This window comes from Xiphophorus maculatus, chromosome 14, assembly GCF_002775205.1.
Source record: "Xiphophorus maculatus strain JP 163 A chromosome 14, X_maculatus-5.0-male, whole genome shotgun sequence".
Classification (NCBI taxonomy): domain Eukaryota; kingdom Metazoa; phylum Chordata; class Actinopteri; order Cyprinodontiformes; family Poeciliidae; genus Xiphophorus; species Xiphophorus maculatus.
In genome coordinates this window covers 5,187,146-5,205,926 of record NC_036456.1, presented here as the reverse complement: position 1 = coordinate 5,205,926, position 18,781 = coordinate 5,187,146, and the positions used below count along the sequence as shown (strand labels likewise).

The following is an 18,781-nucleotide window of genomic DNA, read 5'->3' as shown; positions in this document are numbered from 1 at the left end:
CGTGATTGTGATAGGACTTATTTTATTAACACTTACATTAAACAGTAACGTCTCAGTTCACTCTTAATACTGGAGCCATCGATGATCAGACATCTTGTCATCACGTGCAGGAAATGGCGGCCCTGCACCGCATGCAGGTTCCCTGAACCATCCGTTCCACAAACACACCATCTCATTGAAATACTGACTGTTTATCGCATAAATGAGAATGTACCGACATATTTCAACAAGTGATGTATATATTTACCGATTTTCTGCCAAATCTGTCTCCCGCAGATGAAACACTTACAGTTCACATCCACGTTCGGCACGTAGCTTAGCAACACAGGAAGACAACAAGATGCATTTCCTGCCCCGTCTTGGGAAACAGCATTGAAACACTGCTCTCTGGTGGTCAAAATGTGCAGCACCCGAGACCAACTACCTACACATATTTAAATATAAAGAACAAATAAAATTACATAACTGAACCAAAATAATTCAATATCATTGTTACTGTAATATAAAAGAAAACCAACACTTTGAAACAGTACAAGCATTCAACCAAACTTTACCACCCGGCTACACAAACGTCGCTCTTGTTTATAGTCTGATTTAATGTCACACAGAGAGGAAATGCATGTTTCATTTTATGTAATATCGTCAAAATACAATATGTCCTTGGAATTCATGCGACATAATTGAACACTGTAAGCCTTCCTTACGGTGTACATGGTACTTTCTGCTATAATGTAAGGCCTTCGTGAGGTTTTTCTATGTTTGCTATATCTCATTGTGAAATATCTGAAGTGTTATATATATTTTTCTTTAGGACAGAAAAGCGCCACAGACCTATGATATAAACAGAAACTCTCCGTAAGTAGGAAAGAAAGAAAACATGCATCCAAGTTATTTGGACTATTTCTGAGTTATGATGGCGTGGTGAGTCATCTGACAGGTTGGATTGTGTCTCTTTTGTGTTGGTTTTCTGAACGGTGCAGGACTGTTTTCATGTGCAGTTCCATCTCAACCTTACACAGACAGACGTAGACATGCAGCGTATAAATCGATTTTCAATCAAACGTTTTGCACCAAAGAGTTGAGAATAAACACTGAGGCTCTTTACTGTATTTGAAATGTTAAATTGACATTTGTGACTGTATACGATACAGACCAGCAAATATTGCAGTAAGCATATTGCGAGGGAACACGAAAATGGAGATGTTAAAGTCCATTTCATTTGTTGGTTTATTTTTGTTAGAGACATTTTTTGATGTCTAGTTCCTAGTTGGGTAATTGGATCACATATTTTCTTTTTTCAATGTGCATTTTCTTATTCTAAAAAAAGATGCCACACTTAATCACCCTGTTTCAATTTTCTAGTAAAATCCACCAGATTTCTAGTGGGCTCTTTGCACCTCAGCTTCCGCCTTCGGGGAAAAGCGGCTCAATCTTTTCCGATCTATTGAAAAAGTCTCTATACACTGGGTGTTTGCAGGGCTTGTCCAAGGTAACAATTAATGATGAACATCGATATGAAGCCCCAACAAGTAGCTGGAGAAAGGTTTTAAGATGTTCGCCTCGTTATACGCAGATACGAAGGTGAGTTTTACTTTCTTTAAACTTTGTGGCTAACATTAGCTTTAGCTTATGCTAGACATTTGTCTTGTGAAAATGTGCTATTTAAGTATCTAAACATTTTTCATCCATTCTAACGGACAATGTTTTTACCTTGTTTTCAAGTATATTACGTGGTTTATTGTCGTTAGTGTCAGAGACCAAGTAACGGGGATTTTACGGTTCAGGCTTTTTGCTTCTGAAGCACAACAAGCCCATAGCTTAACAGTAGAGCAGCTCTGGTGTCAGAGTTCTAGTTCAGCTGACGGTTCAGGTTCAAAGTTGTTGCTTTTAGAAAAATATGGCCGTGTTCTTTAAGGTCTCCGTGTTACTTCGCTTTATTAGTTTTGCATGTTTCTTGTGAAGCAGGACGGTGTTTACAGCAGTGTGTACAGGCGGATCAGTAGCTCGGTTATCTGGCTCTGGTCTGCTCTTTCGTTCCCATAAACTCTTTCAGGCTGAATACAGAAGTGATTCCATGGAAATAACACAGGAGGCTCCTTTACCTTCTTCTTTAGGCTGAAGAAGTTGATCCGGAGTGAAGTGAAGGCTATAAACTTTGCTGTGCGGCGTTAGCTTTAACTGGTAGCGACGAATATTTACAAGCCACCGTCTTCTTAATTCAGGACCGCTTGGAAATCCATGAAACCTTAAAAGCCCATTATATTAGGAAGACAGCAATGTTCATAGTATTGTTTATTTGCTCTGAAATAAGACTTTGTCTTTTCTAGCTGAGGTTGTGACGTCAGCGCGGCAGGTGCAAAGAGCCCATTAAAATGTAGACTCATTTCAGAGTTCTTGAGACACTGCCCCCTAGTGTGCTGGGAGAGAAACTGGCATCATGCTAAACAGTGGATATGAGGTGATTTCCCACATTATCCATTATTAGTCGTTATCGTGAGTTAAAATTTTCCCGAAAATAAAATGTTTGTTCTTTGTGGCGCATCTGTATCTTATTTTGAAGGGATGTGTAAACGTTAGCATAGCGAACGCGCTGGCGTTAGGGCAGCGGTCGCCACGAGATGAGTGGAGTTGTAAGTCTTAAGTCTGGTTCACACAATTTAAGGATTGTAGGCCGATTTTCCAAACTTCTGTGACCACGCAGGACACGATGCGATGTTTCCACGTTTCTTGTCCAGGACTCCACTTTCAGACTACACAGATTCATTCACAGAGAAGGCGAGCAACACCTCGTCACACCGAACAAATGTTAAGAGTTTTAACACGAAGTGAGTTTTAACTTCGTGCATTTTAGAGGGTCAGCAAACTTGTAACATGGTTGAGAGAAATTCAACAAGCTCAAACCCTCTTTCTTCTTCTTTGTCATTTTTACCTGCGGGTGACATCTAACGGTAAGATGTATTATCGCCATCTGAACCAGAGGATCTCCCTTTAATCTAAATTCTTATAATCCTGTTTCCTTCAAAAATTTAATAACTGCTTTAGTTATTTTATGTTTAATTAATATCCTATTAAGTTTTAATGTTCCTATATCATATTTCTTAACTTCTTGTTTTAGCTGCTCTCTACTTAATATTTACTTTTCACAATGAATTATTACATGTTCTACTGTTTCCATATCCATATCCACACAAAACAACTACCTGTTGGATGTTCACCTATCAAGTGTAAAGTTTTATTTAATCCAATAGGTCCGAGCCGCAATCTTGTCATTCCTGCTTGTTCTTTTCTAACTTCACAACCTAATGCTGTTCTAAACATATACCTCGCTCCGCTGTCCAAGGGCTGCAAAGTTTATGGCGGTAAAGTCCGTGCAGTGCTGCTTTTAGCCTTTTCTGAAGAAAGTGCGCTAACCCAGAGTCATAAAGATGAAGAATATCCTCCTCTTCCTCTTGTCCGTGGGATATTTCCGCTCAAAGTTCTGACTGACAGGAAACTAGCAACACTTCCTCTTATTTTTCACTTTAAATGAAGGTACTAACTTAGAGTGAACCAAACTACAGCGCCCCTAGTGGGTACTATGGGTAGCAACCTACAAACAGCATAAATAATGGAATGGGTATTTACACATATTCCTTACTTTCTTTTGTCTATGAAATAAATGACGACCTTTAGTTCCTTCCTCCCACAATTGTTGCCATTCAGATTTAATTTTGCCCGTAGTAATTGATTTTATTTCAGATTAACATACTTTGTTTTAAAGACACCTGCCATATCATTCCCTTCTATATCTTTATGAGCAGGAATCCGCATAAACTTAATCTTGATTTGAGTTTGTGTCATTCTAAATAGAACTTCATACATTTCATATACCAACTCCATGACACATTTATAATAGACATTAGTGATGATACTGAATCTGAACATATAAGAACTTTTTCAATGTTATTTTGCTCTACCCACTGTAAGGCCATCAGTATTGATTACACAGCTACATGGTCAGATGTTCTTTGTTTCATAAATATATCTAGTTCAGGAATAGCAAAAGTAAATCCGGTTTTATTTGAAACTAAATCTTTTGAACCATCTGTATATATAATATTTATTTCTTTCCAGAGTTGCAAAATCCTAAATGTTCTTCATAGAGTGAAGCTCTGGATTGTGTAGTGACTAAACCATGTTTTAAAAAAAAAAGATCTCCCACGCTCACTTTGTACAAATTTCAGACAGACAAATCCTGACATACTTGTGTGACAAATACATGACTGTATTTTCAATTTCATAGATCAACCACTCAACCGTAATCAGTCATTTTTAGACATTCCTAAGTTCTCAAGTCCAGTACAAGAAATCTGGACTTCTTTTGTTGTTTCTTCAAGACGTTTTTCAGCAATTCGCACCTTGAGAAAGGAGACCAGATCACCTCACGTGACGTCGTCAGGGACAACAAAGACCCAAACACTGAGCTGAATAGCCGATAGGACAGCACCATTATTAACTTTATAGCCCTATTAGAATCAGAATACAGTCCGACTCTACTGGCCATGTTTGTGGACACAAACAATGCAGATGGGCAGAAGATTAAAATGCTGCAAATGTGTCTAAGTTGTTTCTCAGTAGAGTAGCTACTCGAGTTATAATGTGCATCTATTATGTTCCTTGAGGAGACAGCCTGGGGGAAGGAGGTGAAGTTTCTACGGCTACTGAATAGAAACTCAGGGGCCACACTACAGAAACAAGCTCAGGAGAAGTGGTTATGTGTAGGAAATGTAGGAAAATCTGCAACATGATGTTCTGGGATCTGTTACACACACAGAGACATAATAGGGGAGGTGGTCAGATTTGAACATGGGAACATTCTGGTGGTTTTTCTCCTTCTATCCTCCTCCATGCAGCAGCTGGTAGAAGCTGCGTCTGACGGCCTCCTCTCTGCAGAGACTTCTGATTACTCAGGATTAATGATTAAATATAATTTGCTTAGGAATCATGTCATAAACTTAATAACTGGAAAGCTGAACAAAGGCCCCTGTGGAAACATTTACATGTATGACTAGTAGCATTGCATGTCTGTATTCAGACACACTGAACACGTCAGACATGTTTGCATTTTATTTTCTTTGCAATAAAAGCAGAGTTTTGCCCCTGCTCTCTACAGAGCCGCATGACGATGTGGAAGATCTTGTTGGTCCTCTTTCTCTCAGGTAGGTGAATTAATTTTTCATGAACTATCATTACTTTTAATTACTTTAATGCTGTGAAAAAGTTACATTGGTGGAATAAGGCCTTGAGAGATTACGAGGAAAGTTTATGTATTTCTCCTAACAGAGAGGTTCATCCTCTCCACATGCGACCAGCATCAGTATCACTTTGTCAGTGGATCTTTCACCTGGAGCGAAGCTCAGGCCTACTGCAGACAGAAACACACAGACCTGGCCACCGTCCAGAGTCCCACAGAAGTGGAGCGAGTTTTGGATACGCTTTCATCTGCTGGTCACACATCGGAGGTCTGGATCGGTTTGTACAGTGAGATCGACTGGAGGTGGTCTGATGGTTTCACAGGGAGCGGGGCTGAATACAGGGACTGGGAAACCTCTGATGATGAACCAGATTTTTATTATGCCTACCAGTTCTGTGTGTTGATTGCTAACAATGGCAAATATTGGGATGATTCCTGCAGCATCTCGTACCCATTTATCTGCTACAACGGTAATGAGAAGCAACTACTACATTCAGTACTAACAAAGACTTGATCATAAAATGTACAAATGCTGCTCGTTTTCATTCTCTACTGCAGGCACACAGGAGAATCCTGAATATGTTCTGGTCAATGAACCCAGATCCTGGTCCGATGCTCAGAAGTACTGCAGGCAGAACTTCAGAGACCTGGCTACCATCAGGAACCACACAGAAAACCAGAGAGCTCAAAGTTTGCTTCCTAGTCCGGCCTTTGTATGGATTGGTCTGTTTAGAGATCCAAACTTTCACTGGTCTGATGGGAGCAGATTTGTCTACAGAAACTGGGCAAAAGTTTTCAACATAATAGGCTCCAACAGAATCATTTGTGGAGTCACATGGAGTCCAGGGCAATGGAGGTTTCGCTCATGTGAAACAAAAAGGTCATTTGTTTGCCACAGCCTCCCAGGCAAGTCTTTAAATGGTATTTACTTATTGATGTGCATGTAGGAGAACATGAGCCGCAGTTTTAAGTGTAGCTTCATTTTTCTTGTTTAAAACGTAGAAATGAAACGGCTTGTGAAGCTGAGACTGAAGACTGAGGACTCTGTCAATCTGAACGATCCGCTTGTGATGGCAAACATCCTGAAAAAGGTAAAGTTTGAAGATTAAAAAAAAAACATTACAGTCCTTTGGAGCACTAATCAATCTAATCAACCCATCCCCCAAACCCATACTTCGCTCACCAGCTGCAGGACAGACTGAATGAGAATGGAACGAGTGGAACCACCTTGAAATGGAGAGAGCAGCCTGACGGAGACGTCTATAAGAAGAAGAAGAAGGCCGAACTCTGAGTTATTAATCTCAATTTAGTACGATATAAATCTGGTTTATATCTCTGGTCACTGGCAGTTCAAATGTAATCATATAGCCTCAATCTGTAATGTGGTTTTTTTATGATTTTGTAATAATGAAAAATTAGCTTTAGAATTTTAATTTTTTATTTTATTTTATATATTTTGGATCACAGTCTTGACTTGAAACTGATGTAGAATTTATAGAAGTAGGTAAAGATTGACGGGTTGAGGCAAGAAACTCATCACCAAAGATTCATGATTCAATCAAAGGTCTGTTTTGCTGCTTTGAACTAATCTGAGCTTCTTTTGATTCGATCCACTGGATTGGATCACACTGTCTGACTTTTGTCAAACTTTTATTCTACGTGTGAATATTAATAATAAACTTATTATGTCCCAAGTCTCTGTAATGTTATATGTCACTGGAGGAAAAAGGCAGAGAGGAAAATGACTGCATTATTCTGATTATGAGTTCTATTGAACGGCAGCAGCTCTGGAGCCAAAATAGATTTAAAAAAATGTGAAAACATCAGGAAGCAGCAATGAGACCTTTTGTATAGAAGAATAGTTTGAACTGTATTTAGTTTTAATTTAGTTATGGGGAACATAAAATGAGGAAGAGGAGCAAAAATATAAACTGAAGTGATGTTTCCTTCATATGGTGATGGAGGTTCAAATGTGACCTTAAACTGAAAGGAAATACAACAACTTTATTTCTATAGACATAAAAATCAGATTCAGGCTTGAAGTTACGGATCAACATTCAGTTTTTATGGACAATGGTGGTGATATAAGATAAAACGGCTTATTTCATTTAGGACAAAAGTAAACTTGTAGATCTGTATGAACAGAAAAAAAAATTGTCCAGATTTGTCTGTATAAAGCAGGAAAGTTTAAGAAGCAACAGGAAGAGCTGTTAAACTGGGTGTGTGTGGCTCTTAAAAGAGCCGTTGTGTGTTTGTTGGAGCTGCAGCCTCTAAGCTCTCTCTCCGCGGATGCGGCGGGCCAGCTGGATGTCTTTGGGCATGATGGTGACCCTCTTGGCGTGGATGGCGCACAGGTTGGTGTCCTCGAACAGACCCACCAGGTAGGCCTCGCTGGCCTCCTGCAGAGCCATGACGGCGGAGCTCTGGAAGCGCAGGTCGGTCTTGAAGTCCTGAGCGATCTCTCGGACCAGACGCTGGAAGGGCAGCTTGCGGATCAGCAGCTCCGTCGACTTCTGGTAGCGACGGATCTCCCTCAGAGCCACGGTACCGGGCCTGTAGCGGTGAGGCTTCTTCACGCCGCCGGTAGCCGGAGCGCTCTTCCTGGCTGCCTTGGTGGCCAGCTGCTTCCTGGGGGCTTTGCCTCCGGTGGATTTACGGGCGGTCTGCTTGGTTCTGGCCATGATTCTGCTTCTCTGCTCGGGATCAGGAGAGAAATGTGGCGAACCGCTGAGGCTCCGCTGCTCTTAAGCTGCGGCTCTGGGCGTCTCTCTGTGACGCTGCAGCTCCGCTCCGGATCCTGGTTGGTTAGCGGCTCCTCCTGGAGCTCAGCGCCGCCCAGAGGCGTCGCCTCCCGGCTTAATGTCCGCCGCTCATTGGAGGAAGCTGCGTTCAAAAAGTCCGCCTCTCCGTCCCGCTCTGCTGGGAGCTTTTCTGGTTGGTCGCCAGCATCGTCCCGCTCCTCTCCGCGGACATATAAAGCAGCTTTCAGCCGCTGCTGGTCCCATTTTCTTGAGTCTCGTCTCCAGAAACAAGCAGCAACAAAATGAGTGGCCGCGGAAAGACCGGAGGAAAAACCAGAGCGAAGGCCAAGACCCGCTCCTCCAGAGCCGGACTCCAGTTCCCGGTGGGCCGCGTTCACAGGCTGCTTCGCAAAGGCAACTATGCGGAGCGGGTCGGTGCCGGAGCCCCCGTCTACCTGGCCGCTGTGCTCGAGTATCTGACCGCTGAGATCCTGGAGCTGGCTGGGAACGCCGCCCGCGACAACAAGAAGACCCGCATCATCCCCCGTCACCTGCAGCTGGCCGTCCGCAACGACGAGGAGCTCAACAAGCTGCTGGGTGGAGTCACCATCGCTCAGGGTGGAGTGCTGCCCAACATCCAGGCGGTGCTGCTGCCCAAGAAGACCGAGAAGGCCGCCAAGGCCAAGTAAACATGCTGCTGTTGCTCAGCAACAAACACACAACGGCTCTTTTAAGAGCCACACACTCCTTCATCATGAGAGTTTTGCTTCCAACCAAGAACACTAATAACTCTGTTCATATTCTAAACTATTTTAATGTTTAATTGTTGCTCATTTGATAAACTTGCTGATCTTAGACCTGAAATCAGAGACAAGTTTTATGTCAAACTTCATCAAAGCAAAAACTGTAGATCATCATAAAATAGTTTAATCTGCTCAACAAAACTTGACCTCTAGTTGAACATCAGCAGTTCTCTTAACTTCTATTTCACTTTGTAATATAACATATATTACACATTTTCCTAATTTAAACTTTCAGTCCTTTGCAAAATGTTTTTTATATTAAATTTCATCTAATTACCATTTATAAGGATTTGATTTGATCAGGATTGTATTTTATAGACCAACAGAAAGTTAAATTAATTGTTTTGCCCTTTTTTCTCCAAAACATCTCAATTCACTTCAGAGAATGTCTGTAAATATATTTCTCTAAACTTTTGCCACAGATAGTTTGGATTCAGATCTGGGCTTTGACTGGGCCATTCCAAGCAAATCAGAGAAAAAGTTCTAGAGAACTAAAAGTCAGTTTATTTAATGAGCTGATTTGTCTTCATGTGTTGCTTTTATTTTGCTTTTTCTTCACAATTCATCCTGAAATAAACCAAAGGACAAAATGAACAAGAGCAACATAGAATGAACAGTCAATGTGGTTGATTAGAGATTGATCTTGTTTCACATGTGATTTATTTCATATGCATAAACTATGATGTTATATTCAAGTGAATCTGATAAAATCCATCTTGATTGGATTTGATGCTAAAAGCAGAAGAACTTTCTGAAAGGGTTTTTGGCAACAAGAACCTCATTTGATTAAATCCTAGCAAAGAAATAACTATAATCAATCAATCAAATTTTATTTGTATATCACATTTTAGCAGCAAGGCATTTCAAAGTGCTTTACATCATAAAGACACAGAAACACAAAGCAACATAGAATCAATAATCAAAACAGCATTAAGTCAAGTTAAATTTGTAATTGATTACATTTCAAATACAATCCTAAACAGGTGGGTTTTTAGTTGAGATTTAAAGGAAGTCAGTGTTTCAGCTGTTTTACAGTTTTCTGGAAGTTTGTTCCAGATTTGTGGTGCATAGATGCTGAAAGCTGCTTCTCCTCGTTTGGTTCTGGTTCTGGGGATGCAGAGCAGAACCAGAACCAGAAGACCTGAGAGGTTCTGGAAGGTTGATACAACAACAACAGATCTTTAATGTATTGTGGTGCTAAGCCGTTCAGTGATTTAGAAACTAGCAACAGTATTTTAAAGTCTATTCTTTGAGCTACAGGGAGCCAGTGGAGGGACTTTAAAACTGGTGTTATGTGCTCTATCTTCCTGGTTTTAGTGAGAACGCCAGCAGCAGCATTCTGGATCAGCTGCAGCTGTTTGATTGATTTGTTGGACAGACCTGTGAAGACGCTGTTGCAATAATCAATACGACTGAAGATGAACGCATGGATGAGTTTCTCTAGATCTGGCTGAGACATTAGTCCTTTAATCCTGGAAATGTTCTTCAGGTGATAGAAGGCCGACTTTGTAACTGTCTTTATGTGGCTCTGGAGGTTCAGGTCAGAGTCCATCACTACTCCCAGGTTTCGGCCTGATGGCTGGTTTTTAGTTGCAATAACTGAAGCTGTGCATTGACTCTAGATCTATAACTCTAGATCTATAACTCTAGATCTATAACTCTAGTTCGTTCCTGTTTAGGTCCAAAGTAATAAGTCCAGTTTTGTTTCTGTTCAGCTGGAGAAAGTTTTGTCACATCCACACATTTATCTGCTCTAAGCATCTGTTCAGTGATTGGATGGGGCCAAAGGTCACCTGGTGACATCATAATGTAGAGCTGTGTGTCATCTGCATAGTTATGGTAGCTAATATTATTTCCTGTTATAACCTGAGCTAGTGGGAGCATATAAATATTGAATAAAAGGGGTCCTAGGATTGAACCTTGGGGTACCTCACATGTGACCTTTGACCTCTTTGATGAGAAGTTTTCAATTGAAACAAAGAAATCCCTGTTTTTTATGTAGGATTCAAACCAGTTAAGCACTGGACCGGAGAGTCCGACCCAACTCTCCAGTTGATTCAGTAATATGTCATGGTCAACACTGAGGTCCAACAGAACCAGCACTGTGGTTCTGCCACAGTCCGTATTTATATGGATGTCATTGAACACTTTTACAAGGGCGGTCTCTGTGCTGTGGTAACCATGGAAACCAGACTGGAAGGAGTCAAAGAGGTTGGTTATAGTTAGGAAGCTAGTTAATTGTTTACACACAGCTTTTTCAATAACTTTGCTGATGAATGGGAGGTCAAAGGTCGGCCTGTAATTCTGCAGTAGTGATTTGTCCAGATTGTTCTTTTTTATAAGTGGTTTGATTACTGCTGTTTTCAGAGCCTGGGGGAAAACGCCTGATGAGAGCCAAGAGTTTAATATCTGGATCAGATCAGCAGCAACAACAGGCAGAACTTTCTTAAAGAAATGTGAGGATAAAACATCCAGACAGCAGGAACTGGAGCTTATTGACTTTTAACTTCCTGTAGGGTTTTATAATTAAGTAGTTGGAATTGGGTCATTTTTCCTGTATTTGTTTTGTTTGGGCACAGCATTGGTACTGACTTTATAGTGGATGTGCACTATAAAAGTAAAAGTAAATGAAAGTAATAAAATGACAAATGATTTAATAATGAGTGTAGAATCTGTCTCATGTTTCCTTTAACATAACATGAAGATCATTGAGAAAAATGAAATAGTTCCTGGCAGGAGAATCACAATGAACCAGAAATCTGTGTGTGTGTGTGTGTGTGTGTGTGTGTGTGTGTGTTTGGTGTTTATCATGTCTACAGATTATTTCATGTATGAAGGAATTATTTTTTTCTAGGTTGGTGTGGAAAAACTCTTCATACCTGCAAGTCAGAAAGAAGATCGAGTTTTAATAAACTGAATGTTTTAGAAATCATCCAGTTTTGACTGTGATAAAGTAAAAATATGTAAATCCCTGCATAAGCTCCTTAGATACAATAAAAAATATATATAAAAAAACATTTTCTGACGAAATCTGGATATTGAGGTGATTTTCAGACCAGCTGCTGTTGAATCTTCATTTACTGCAGACAGGAAGTTTATGCCAGAGGATCAACAGTTTGTCTCACGCAGGATCCTGAGGGTGTGTTTACATCCGCTGAAAAATGTCTCCTTTTATCTCCACAAATCACTTCACCGCTGCCATTTTGCTCTGATTCTGTCCTCAGGTGTCTTTGCTAACAGAAACATGTTTGTTACTTTTAGTATAATTTGGTTTTAGATGTTTTCGGAGGCGAAATTCTAGGAAAACTCCCCGCAAGCGGCGCAAACAGACCGAGAATCTGGCCGCTTTCAAGGCTCCTGGGACGAAGGAGAAACTTGTCGGACATCAAACATGAGCTCAGCGTGGAGGAGAGAGACTTTTCTACCTGCTTCAGTGACTTTGGTCTTGTAAGATGTTTGTTTTCGGAGTGTTTCGAGGCTCAATGTCGGCGGAGAAAACACAAAGTGGAGCCGCTTTTCGAGGCGGCAGCAGAGCAGCGGGCTGCGTTGTCTCTTCACGGTTCTCATGTGTGTTATAAGTCCCGCCTCCCGCTCTGAGCTCCACAAGTTCCGAGGAACGAAACAGCCCGACAGACATGGCAGAGGAAGCTCCAGCAGCCGCGCCGGCTAAGGCTCCGGCCAAAGCCCCGAAGAAGAAGTCCGCTCCCCGGGCCAAGCAGGACGGACCCAGCCTCCCGAAACTGATCGTGGCCGCCGTGGCCGAGTCCAAGGAGCGCAAGGGGATGTCCCTGGCGGCCCTCAAGAAGGTGCTGGCCGGGAAAGGAGTGGACGTGAGCAAGGCCAACAAGCGCATCAACACCGCCGTCACCAAGCTGGTCACCAAAGGGACCCTGAGCCAGACTAAGGGCACGGGGGCCTCCGGCTCCTTCAAGCTCGCCAAGGAGCCCAAAGCCGCTAAACCGGAAAAGAAGGTGGTGAAGAAGAAGGCTCCCGTCAAGGCCAAGAAGCCCGCCGCCAAGAAGAGCGCAGCGGCCAAGAAACCCGCCGCCAAGAAACCCGCAGCAGCGGCGGCAGCAGCAGCCAAGAAGTCCCCGAAGAAGGCTCCGGCCAAGAAAGCGGCCAAGAAGCCCGCCAAGAGCCCCAAGAAGGCCGCGGCCAAGAAACCCAAGGCCGCCGCCGTCAAGAAGCCCAAGGCCGCAGCCAAGAAAAGTCCAGCAAAGAAACCTGCAGCCAAGAAGGCCGCAGCGAAGAAGGCCAAGAAATAAACAGCAGCTTCAGCTTTTTACTCACCAAAGGCTCTTTTAAGAGCCAACACACATTCTGCTGAAGAGCTCGTCCTTTACTTTGACTGACCCCACATTCTACTTCATACACGCAGCTTCAAAACTTTTACACCGATTTATACCTATATGGCTTATTAATGAATTAATGTAGCTGCCACATGTTGTACAGCAGTTTAACAGTCATGGGATTTCCACTTCTTAGAAAGGATTCACCTCATTTGGCTGGATACCAGTATATGTGGAAGACATCAACTTTCACTCTTTTTCTTCTCATCTAATGTCTTTATGCTACACGAGTCTTTGGCCGCTGCTTATTACTTCACTGTTCACAAATGAATAGATGGAAAGCCAGCAAAAGGCTCACACAGCGCTCACTTCCTGTCACCATGAATCAGGAAAGTCACAATGTTTAAACAGCCACATCATATATAAAATGAACTTTTCATGTTGATCCGTCACAAGTTAAATGGAGTGAAAGTTGGTTCAGAAATCCCTCACATGTTCCTCAGCTGCACAAAAGCATCAACACAAACTTCACATGACAGCCAGTAGAACTACATTTATTTGATGTTTGTTCCTTTCAGACTCTGTTGAGCGGAGTTTGATTCAGCCAATAATTTCATTTCATCAAAGTTCAATTATTGCTTTTAAAAAGAACGTTCTCAATCTGGCTTGTAGGAGGAGCTGCTGAGCTCGGCTCCTCATAGGTCCGCAGCTCACACATAAAAAGCGACGCTCCGCAGCTCGCGCTCACATTCGTCTTTGTGTTTCCACAGAAGAAGAAAACAAAATGAGCGGCAGAGGAAAAGGAGGCAAAGGTCTCGGTAAAGGAGGCGCCAAGCGGCACCGTAAAGTTCTCCGCGATAACATCCAGGGAATCACCAAGCCCGCTATCCGCCGTCTGGCTCGCCGCGGGGGAGTCAAGCGGATCTCCGGTCTCATCTACGAGGAGACCCGCGGTGTGCTCAAGGTCTTCCTGGAGAACGTCATCCGTGACGCCGTCACGTACACCGAGCACGCCAAGAGGAAGACCGTCACCGCCATGGACGTGGTGTACGCTCTGAAGAGGCAGGGCCGCACTCTGTACGGCTTCGGGGGTTAAACCGACAACTTTGCTCACTCGACCAAACAAAGGCCCTTTTCAGGGCCAAACACTGATCGGATCATGAGCTGAATTCCTGTCTGATGCAACCAAATCTCTCCATAAGCGACCTATGAGTGTAAAAATGTATCTATATTAATATTAATCTGACAAAACAAAGAATTATAGCTGCTTGTTCACACAAAATGTAAAAAGTTTTGTTTCCACTGATTTTTCTTACTGAAGGTTTGATGGTTAAACTGGCAATACATGAACTCATTAGACTATTCTGCTTTATCAGTGAATCCACAGGGAGATATTTAAACTAAAATATCAAAAGTGAATTTAAATGTATTCTCATGAAATGTAGAGGAAGAACTTTACACTGTGTGATGGAGAGAGACTACAAGTTCAGTCTTAAAGAAAAACGACAGAGTTGTTACAAGTTAGTTTCTTAAGTAATTTTAATTTTCAATTATATTTCTTTTGGAAGAACCCAAAAAAATTCTATTGAAAGAATAAATTAATCATATGCAGAGTAAGACATGATGAAAGATGAACTTTTATCTTTTATCCAGGGTAAAGTCTTTTTCTTTTGTAGGCCAAAAATTTATGTTTTAAATGAGAAAAAAGATGAAGTGAAATTGGGAGGTTCTACTCACCGTTTCTGAACAAAAACCTAAAGATTATGTGTGTTTTATTTTCAAATGAGTTTTCAGTGGTTTTAACTCTGTGGTTTTTAAGCATAACAGCATTTCTTGCTGTTTATGAGAAATACAGAATTTTTATAGAATTTGTTTCCACATAAATCTTGAAAAAGTTTCTGTATCTCAACAAACGCGCACAGAACAAGCAACAAAATAACCTGAAAAGCTGTGAAAATTTGAAGTGTTTGCTTCTATGGTTTCACTTTTCTGGAGAACGTTCTCGATTCCCGCCCTTTCTTTGTCATCACGTGGCTTCAATTCAAACACTTCCTGATCCACTGGGCCGTCCAATCACAGCCAGGAGACGCTGCAGCTCAATTTCCATACAGCATGTATAATATCAGCTGTTTCCTCTCCAGCAGCTCATTCGTCGCTGTAAGTTTCCAGAGACAAAATGCCCGAACCCGCCAAGTCTGCGCCCAAGAAGGGCTCCAAGAAAGCGGTCACCAAGACGGCCGGCAAAGGAGGTAAGAAGAAGAGAAGGACCAGGAAGGAGAGCTACGCCATCTACGTGTACAAGGTGCTGAAGCAGGTCCACCCCGACACCGGGATCTCCTCCAAGGCCATGAGCATCATGAACTCCTTCGTCAACGACATCTTTGAGCGCATCGCCTCCGAGGCCTCCCGTCTGGCTCACTACAACAAGAGATCCACCATCACCTCCAGGGAGATCCAGACCGCTGTGCGCCTCCTGCTGCCCGGTGAGCTGGCCAAGCACGCCGTGTCCGAGGGAACCAAGGCTGTGACCAAATACACCAGCTCCAAGTAACCAGCTCTGCTGCTGATGCTCCAACCCAACGGCTCTTTTAAGAGCCACTCACTGCATCTGGAGAGCTTTGATCATGACTGCTATATTTTTACAGAACAAAGAAATAGTGGAAATGATTTCAAGAAGGTGAGAAATTTTGGAGATGAAGGGGTTAATTATTTTTTATTTAAGAACCTTGTGAATGATCATCTCAAAGTATTAGATGTCAGATTCTTTCTTCTTGCTGGCTCCTTTTCAGTCAAGTTCATTTGTGCAGCACATTTCAACAACATTGCAGTTTCAAAGCTTTACATAATAAAAAAACACACAAATATGTCATAAAATATACCATAATCAACCATTGAGAAAATTAATAAACATTCACTTTGAGTGCCATCATCAAAATCATTAATGCACATGAACTAGAAAAGGTTCCTTTTATTTTGGCCACTGCTGAAGACAAATCCTCCCCTGATGCGATCAAATACAATAACCAATGAAGCAGCGGCTCATCACGCCTTTATTTTGAAAACCGACACGCAAAATGAAGCAGTCACGTGACCCATGCACTGCGCGGCCTCGTTTGTTGCCAGTCACGTGGTTTTCAACAAGACGACACGAGCCTGAAGCCTGGCTTCAGAGGGCCCATCACTGCTGACCTCTACCAGAGTCAGCAGAAGGACCAGTGTTGGTGTACTGGCCATCCTAAAATTTCTCACTGGCCCAAATCTGATCATCACTATGAAAAGTGTCCGGCATTATTTCAGCTTTTTTTGTATAACAGCTTTTGTTCTGCGTATGACAGTAATAAATGTAACAACATTTTCTTTCCACTGTACAGAAGCTGCAGTCAGAGCAGCTGTTCAAAATACAAAACTAAAGCACTGCTGTTGTCAGAAAAATCAAAATAAAAGGTTTTTGATTGGTATGTGTTTAAAATGCCCATAATGAGCTGTAAGAGAAGAACATCTGGCTGAAGATTAAAGATAATTTAGAAGATTGAATAATTATGGGTCTGATTTCTTTGCACTATTCTGTTCATTTGTTTTTGTTAAAGATATAAAGATTCATTAAAAATGGTACACAAGCATAATGTCTGCTTTCATAACATAATGCATAAAATTAAGGTTGTATAACACTGAATGAAAGAGGATTTATTATGAAACATTCCTATTTACAAATATTGTATATGGAACTGGAGATGAGAATTCATTAAGGGCAGTTTGGGAGCCGAAAGAACCGGCTCTCTAAAAAGAGTCGAAATTCCCATGACAACAGCAGTTTGACTTTCCATTGTAAATGACTTTAAGACACCGCTGGACGAAATGATGTACAACCAAAACCTATTAGAACAACAAACAATGTGCTAAAGAGGATTTGATGCTCTCATGATGAAGGAGTGTGTGGCTCTTAAAAGAGCCGTTGTGTGTTTGTTGCTGAGCAACAGCAGCAGCAGCAGGTTTACTTGGCCTTGGCCGCCTTCTCGGTCTTCTTGGGCAGCAGCACCGCCTGGATGTTGGGCAGCACTCCACCCTGAGCGATGGTGACTCCACCCAGCAGCTTGTTGAGCTCCTCGTCGTTGCGGACGGCCAGCTGCAGGTGACGGGGGATGATGCGGGTCTTCTTGTTGTCGCGGGCGGCGTTCCCAGCCAGCTCCAGGATCTCAGCGGTCAGATACTCGAGCACAGCGGCCAGGTAGACGGGGGCTCCGGCACCGACCCGCTCCGCATAGTTGCCTTTGCGCAGCAGCCTGTGAACGCGGCCCACCGGGAACTGGAGTCCGGCTCTAGAGGAGCGGGTCTTGGCCTTCGCTCGGGTTTTTCCTCCGGTCTTTCCGCGGCCACTCATTTTGTTGCTGCTTGTTTCTGGAGACTCAAGAAAATGTGACCAGCAGCGGCTGAAAGCTGCTTTATATGTCCGCGGAGAGGAGCGGGACGATGCTGGCGACCAACCAGAAAAGCTCCCAGCAGAGCGGGACGGAGAGGCGGACTTTTTGAACGCAGCTTCCTCCAATGAGCGGCGGACATTAAGCCGGGAGGCGACGCCTCTGGGCGGCGCTGAGCTCCAGGAGGAGCCGCTAACCAACCAGGATCCGGAGCGGAGCTGCAGCGTCACAGAGAGACGCCCAGAGCCGCAGCTTAAGAGCAGCGGAGCCTCGGCGGTTCGCCACATTTCTCTCCTGATCCCGAGCAGAGAAGCAGAATCATGGCCAGAACCAAGCAGACCGCCCGTAAATCCACCGGAGGCAAAGCCCCCAGGAAGCAGCTGGCCACCAAGGCAGCCAGGAAGAGCGCTCCGGCTACCGGCGGCGTGAAGAAGCCTCACCGCTACAGGCCCGGTACCGTGGCTCTGAGGGAGATCCGTCGCTACCAGAAGTCGACGGAGCTGCTGATCCGCAAGCTGCCCTTCCAGCGTCTGGTCCGAGAGATCGCTCAGGACTTCAAGACCGACCTGCGCTTCCAGAGCTCCGCCGTCATGGCTCTGCAGGAGGCCAGCGAGGCCTACCTGGTGGGTCTGTTCGAGGACACCAACCTGTGCGCCATCCACGCCAAGAGGGTCACCATCATGCCCAAAGACATCCAGCTGGCCCGCCGCATCCGCGGAGAGAGAGCTTAGAGGCTGCAGCTCCAACAAACACACAACGGCTCTTTTAAGAGCCACACACACCCAGTTTAACAGCTCTTCCTGTTGCTTCTTAAACTTTCCTGCTTTATACAGACAAATCTGGACAATTTTTTTTTTCTGTTCATACAGATCTACAAGTTTACTTTTGTCCTAAATGAAATAAGCTGTTTTATCTTATATCACCACCATTGTCCATAAAAACTGAATGTTGATCCGTAACTTCAAGCCTGAATCTGATTTTTATGTCTATAGAAATAAAGTTGTTGTATTTCCTTTCAGTTTAAGGTCACATTTGAACCTCCATCACCATATGAAGGAAACATCACTTCAGTTTATATTTTTGCTCCTCTTCCTCATTTTATGTTCCCCATAACTAAATTAAAACTAAATACAGTTCAAACTGTTCTTCTATACAAAAGGTCTCATTGCTGCTTCCTGATGTTTTCACATTTTTTTAAATCTATTTTGGCTCCAGAGCTGCTGCCGTTCAACAGAACTCATAATCAGAATAATGCAGTCATTTTCCTCTCTGCCTTTTTCCTCCAGTGACATAAAACATT

General features: G+C 42.9%; 8 protein-coding genes across 8 annotated transcripts; 6 read left to right on the top strand and 2 right to left on the bottom strand.

The window, feature by feature from the left end:
- The first annotated feature begins 5,159 nt into the window (after positions 1-5,159).
- LOC111611141 (macrophage mannose receptor 1-like) lies at positions 5,160-6,919 on the top strand. Its single transcript, XM_023346814.1, has 5 exons — positions 5,160-5,198; positions 5,323-5,703; positions 5,792-6,139; positions 6,236-6,324; positions 6,420-6,919. The coding sequence occupies exons 1-5, from the start codon at positions 5,165-5,167 to the stop codon at positions 6,522-6,524; spliced, it is 957 nt and encodes a 318-aa protein (XP_023202582.1). The 5' UTR covers positions 5,160-5,164; the 3' UTR covers positions 6,525-6,919.
- Positions 6,920-7,289: 370 nt separating this feature from the next.
- Positions 7,290-8,029, bottom strand: LOC111610827 (histone H3). Its single transcript, XM_023345804.1, has one exon. The coding sequence runs from the start codon at positions 7,912-7,914 to the stop codon at positions 7,504-7,506; it is 411 nt and encodes a 136-aa protein (XP_023201572.1). The 5' UTR covers positions 7,915-8,029; the 3' UTR covers positions 7,290-7,503.
- Positions 8,030-8,255: 226 nt separating this feature from the next.
- Positions 8,256-8,663, top strand: LOC111610836 (histone H2A-like). The gene has a single exon (XM_023345815.1). It carries the CDS (start codon positions 8,277-8,279, stop codon positions 8,661-8,663), a length of 387 nt encoding a protein of 128 aa, XP_023201583.1. The 5' UTR covers positions 8,256-8,276.
- A 3,375-nt stretch (positions 8,664-12,038) lies between these two features.
- On the top strand, positions 12,039-13,577 carry LOC111610829 (histone H1-like). Its single transcript, XM_023345807.1, has one exon. It carries the CDS (start codon positions 12,413-12,415, stop codon positions 13,040-13,042), a length of 630 nt encoding a protein of 209 aa, XP_023201575.1. The 5' UTR covers positions 12,039-12,412; the 3' UTR covers positions 13,043-13,577.
- Positions 13,578-13,691: 114 nt separating this feature from the next.
- Positions 13,692-14,452, top strand: LOC102217251 (histone H4). The gene has a single exon (XM_005800022.3). It carries the CDS (start codon positions 13,851-13,853, stop codon positions 14,160-14,162), a length of 312 nt encoding a protein of 103 aa, XP_005800079.1. The 5' UTR covers positions 13,692-13,850; the 3' UTR covers positions 14,163-14,452.
- A 790-nt stretch (positions 14,453-15,242) lies between these two features.
- Positions 15,243-15,920, top strand: LOC102216734 (histone H2B 1/2-like). The gene has a single exon (XM_005817507.2). The coding sequence runs from the start codon at positions 15,243-15,245 to the stop codon at positions 15,615-15,617; it is 375 nt and encodes a 124-aa protein (XP_005817564.1). The 3' UTR covers positions 15,618-15,920.
- A 1,078-nt stretch (positions 15,921-16,998) lies between these two features.
- Positions 16,999-17,462, bottom strand: LOC111610837 (histone H2A-like). Its single transcript, XM_023345816.1, has one exon. It carries the CDS (start codon positions 17,442-17,444, stop codon positions 17,058-17,060), a length of 387 nt encoding a protein of 128 aa, XP_023201584.1. The 5' UTR covers positions 17,445-17,462; the 3' UTR covers positions 16,999-17,057.
- A 249-nt stretch (positions 17,463-17,711) lies between these two features.
- LOC102229916 (histone H3) lies at positions 17,712-18,322 on the top strand. Its single transcript, XM_005817610.3, has one exon. It carries the CDS (start codon positions 17,802-17,804, stop codon positions 18,210-18,212), a length of 411 nt encoding a protein of 136 aa, XP_005817667.1. The 5' UTR covers positions 17,712-17,801; the 3' UTR covers positions 18,213-18,322.
- The last annotated feature ends 459 nt before the right edge of the window (positions 18,323-18,781 follow it).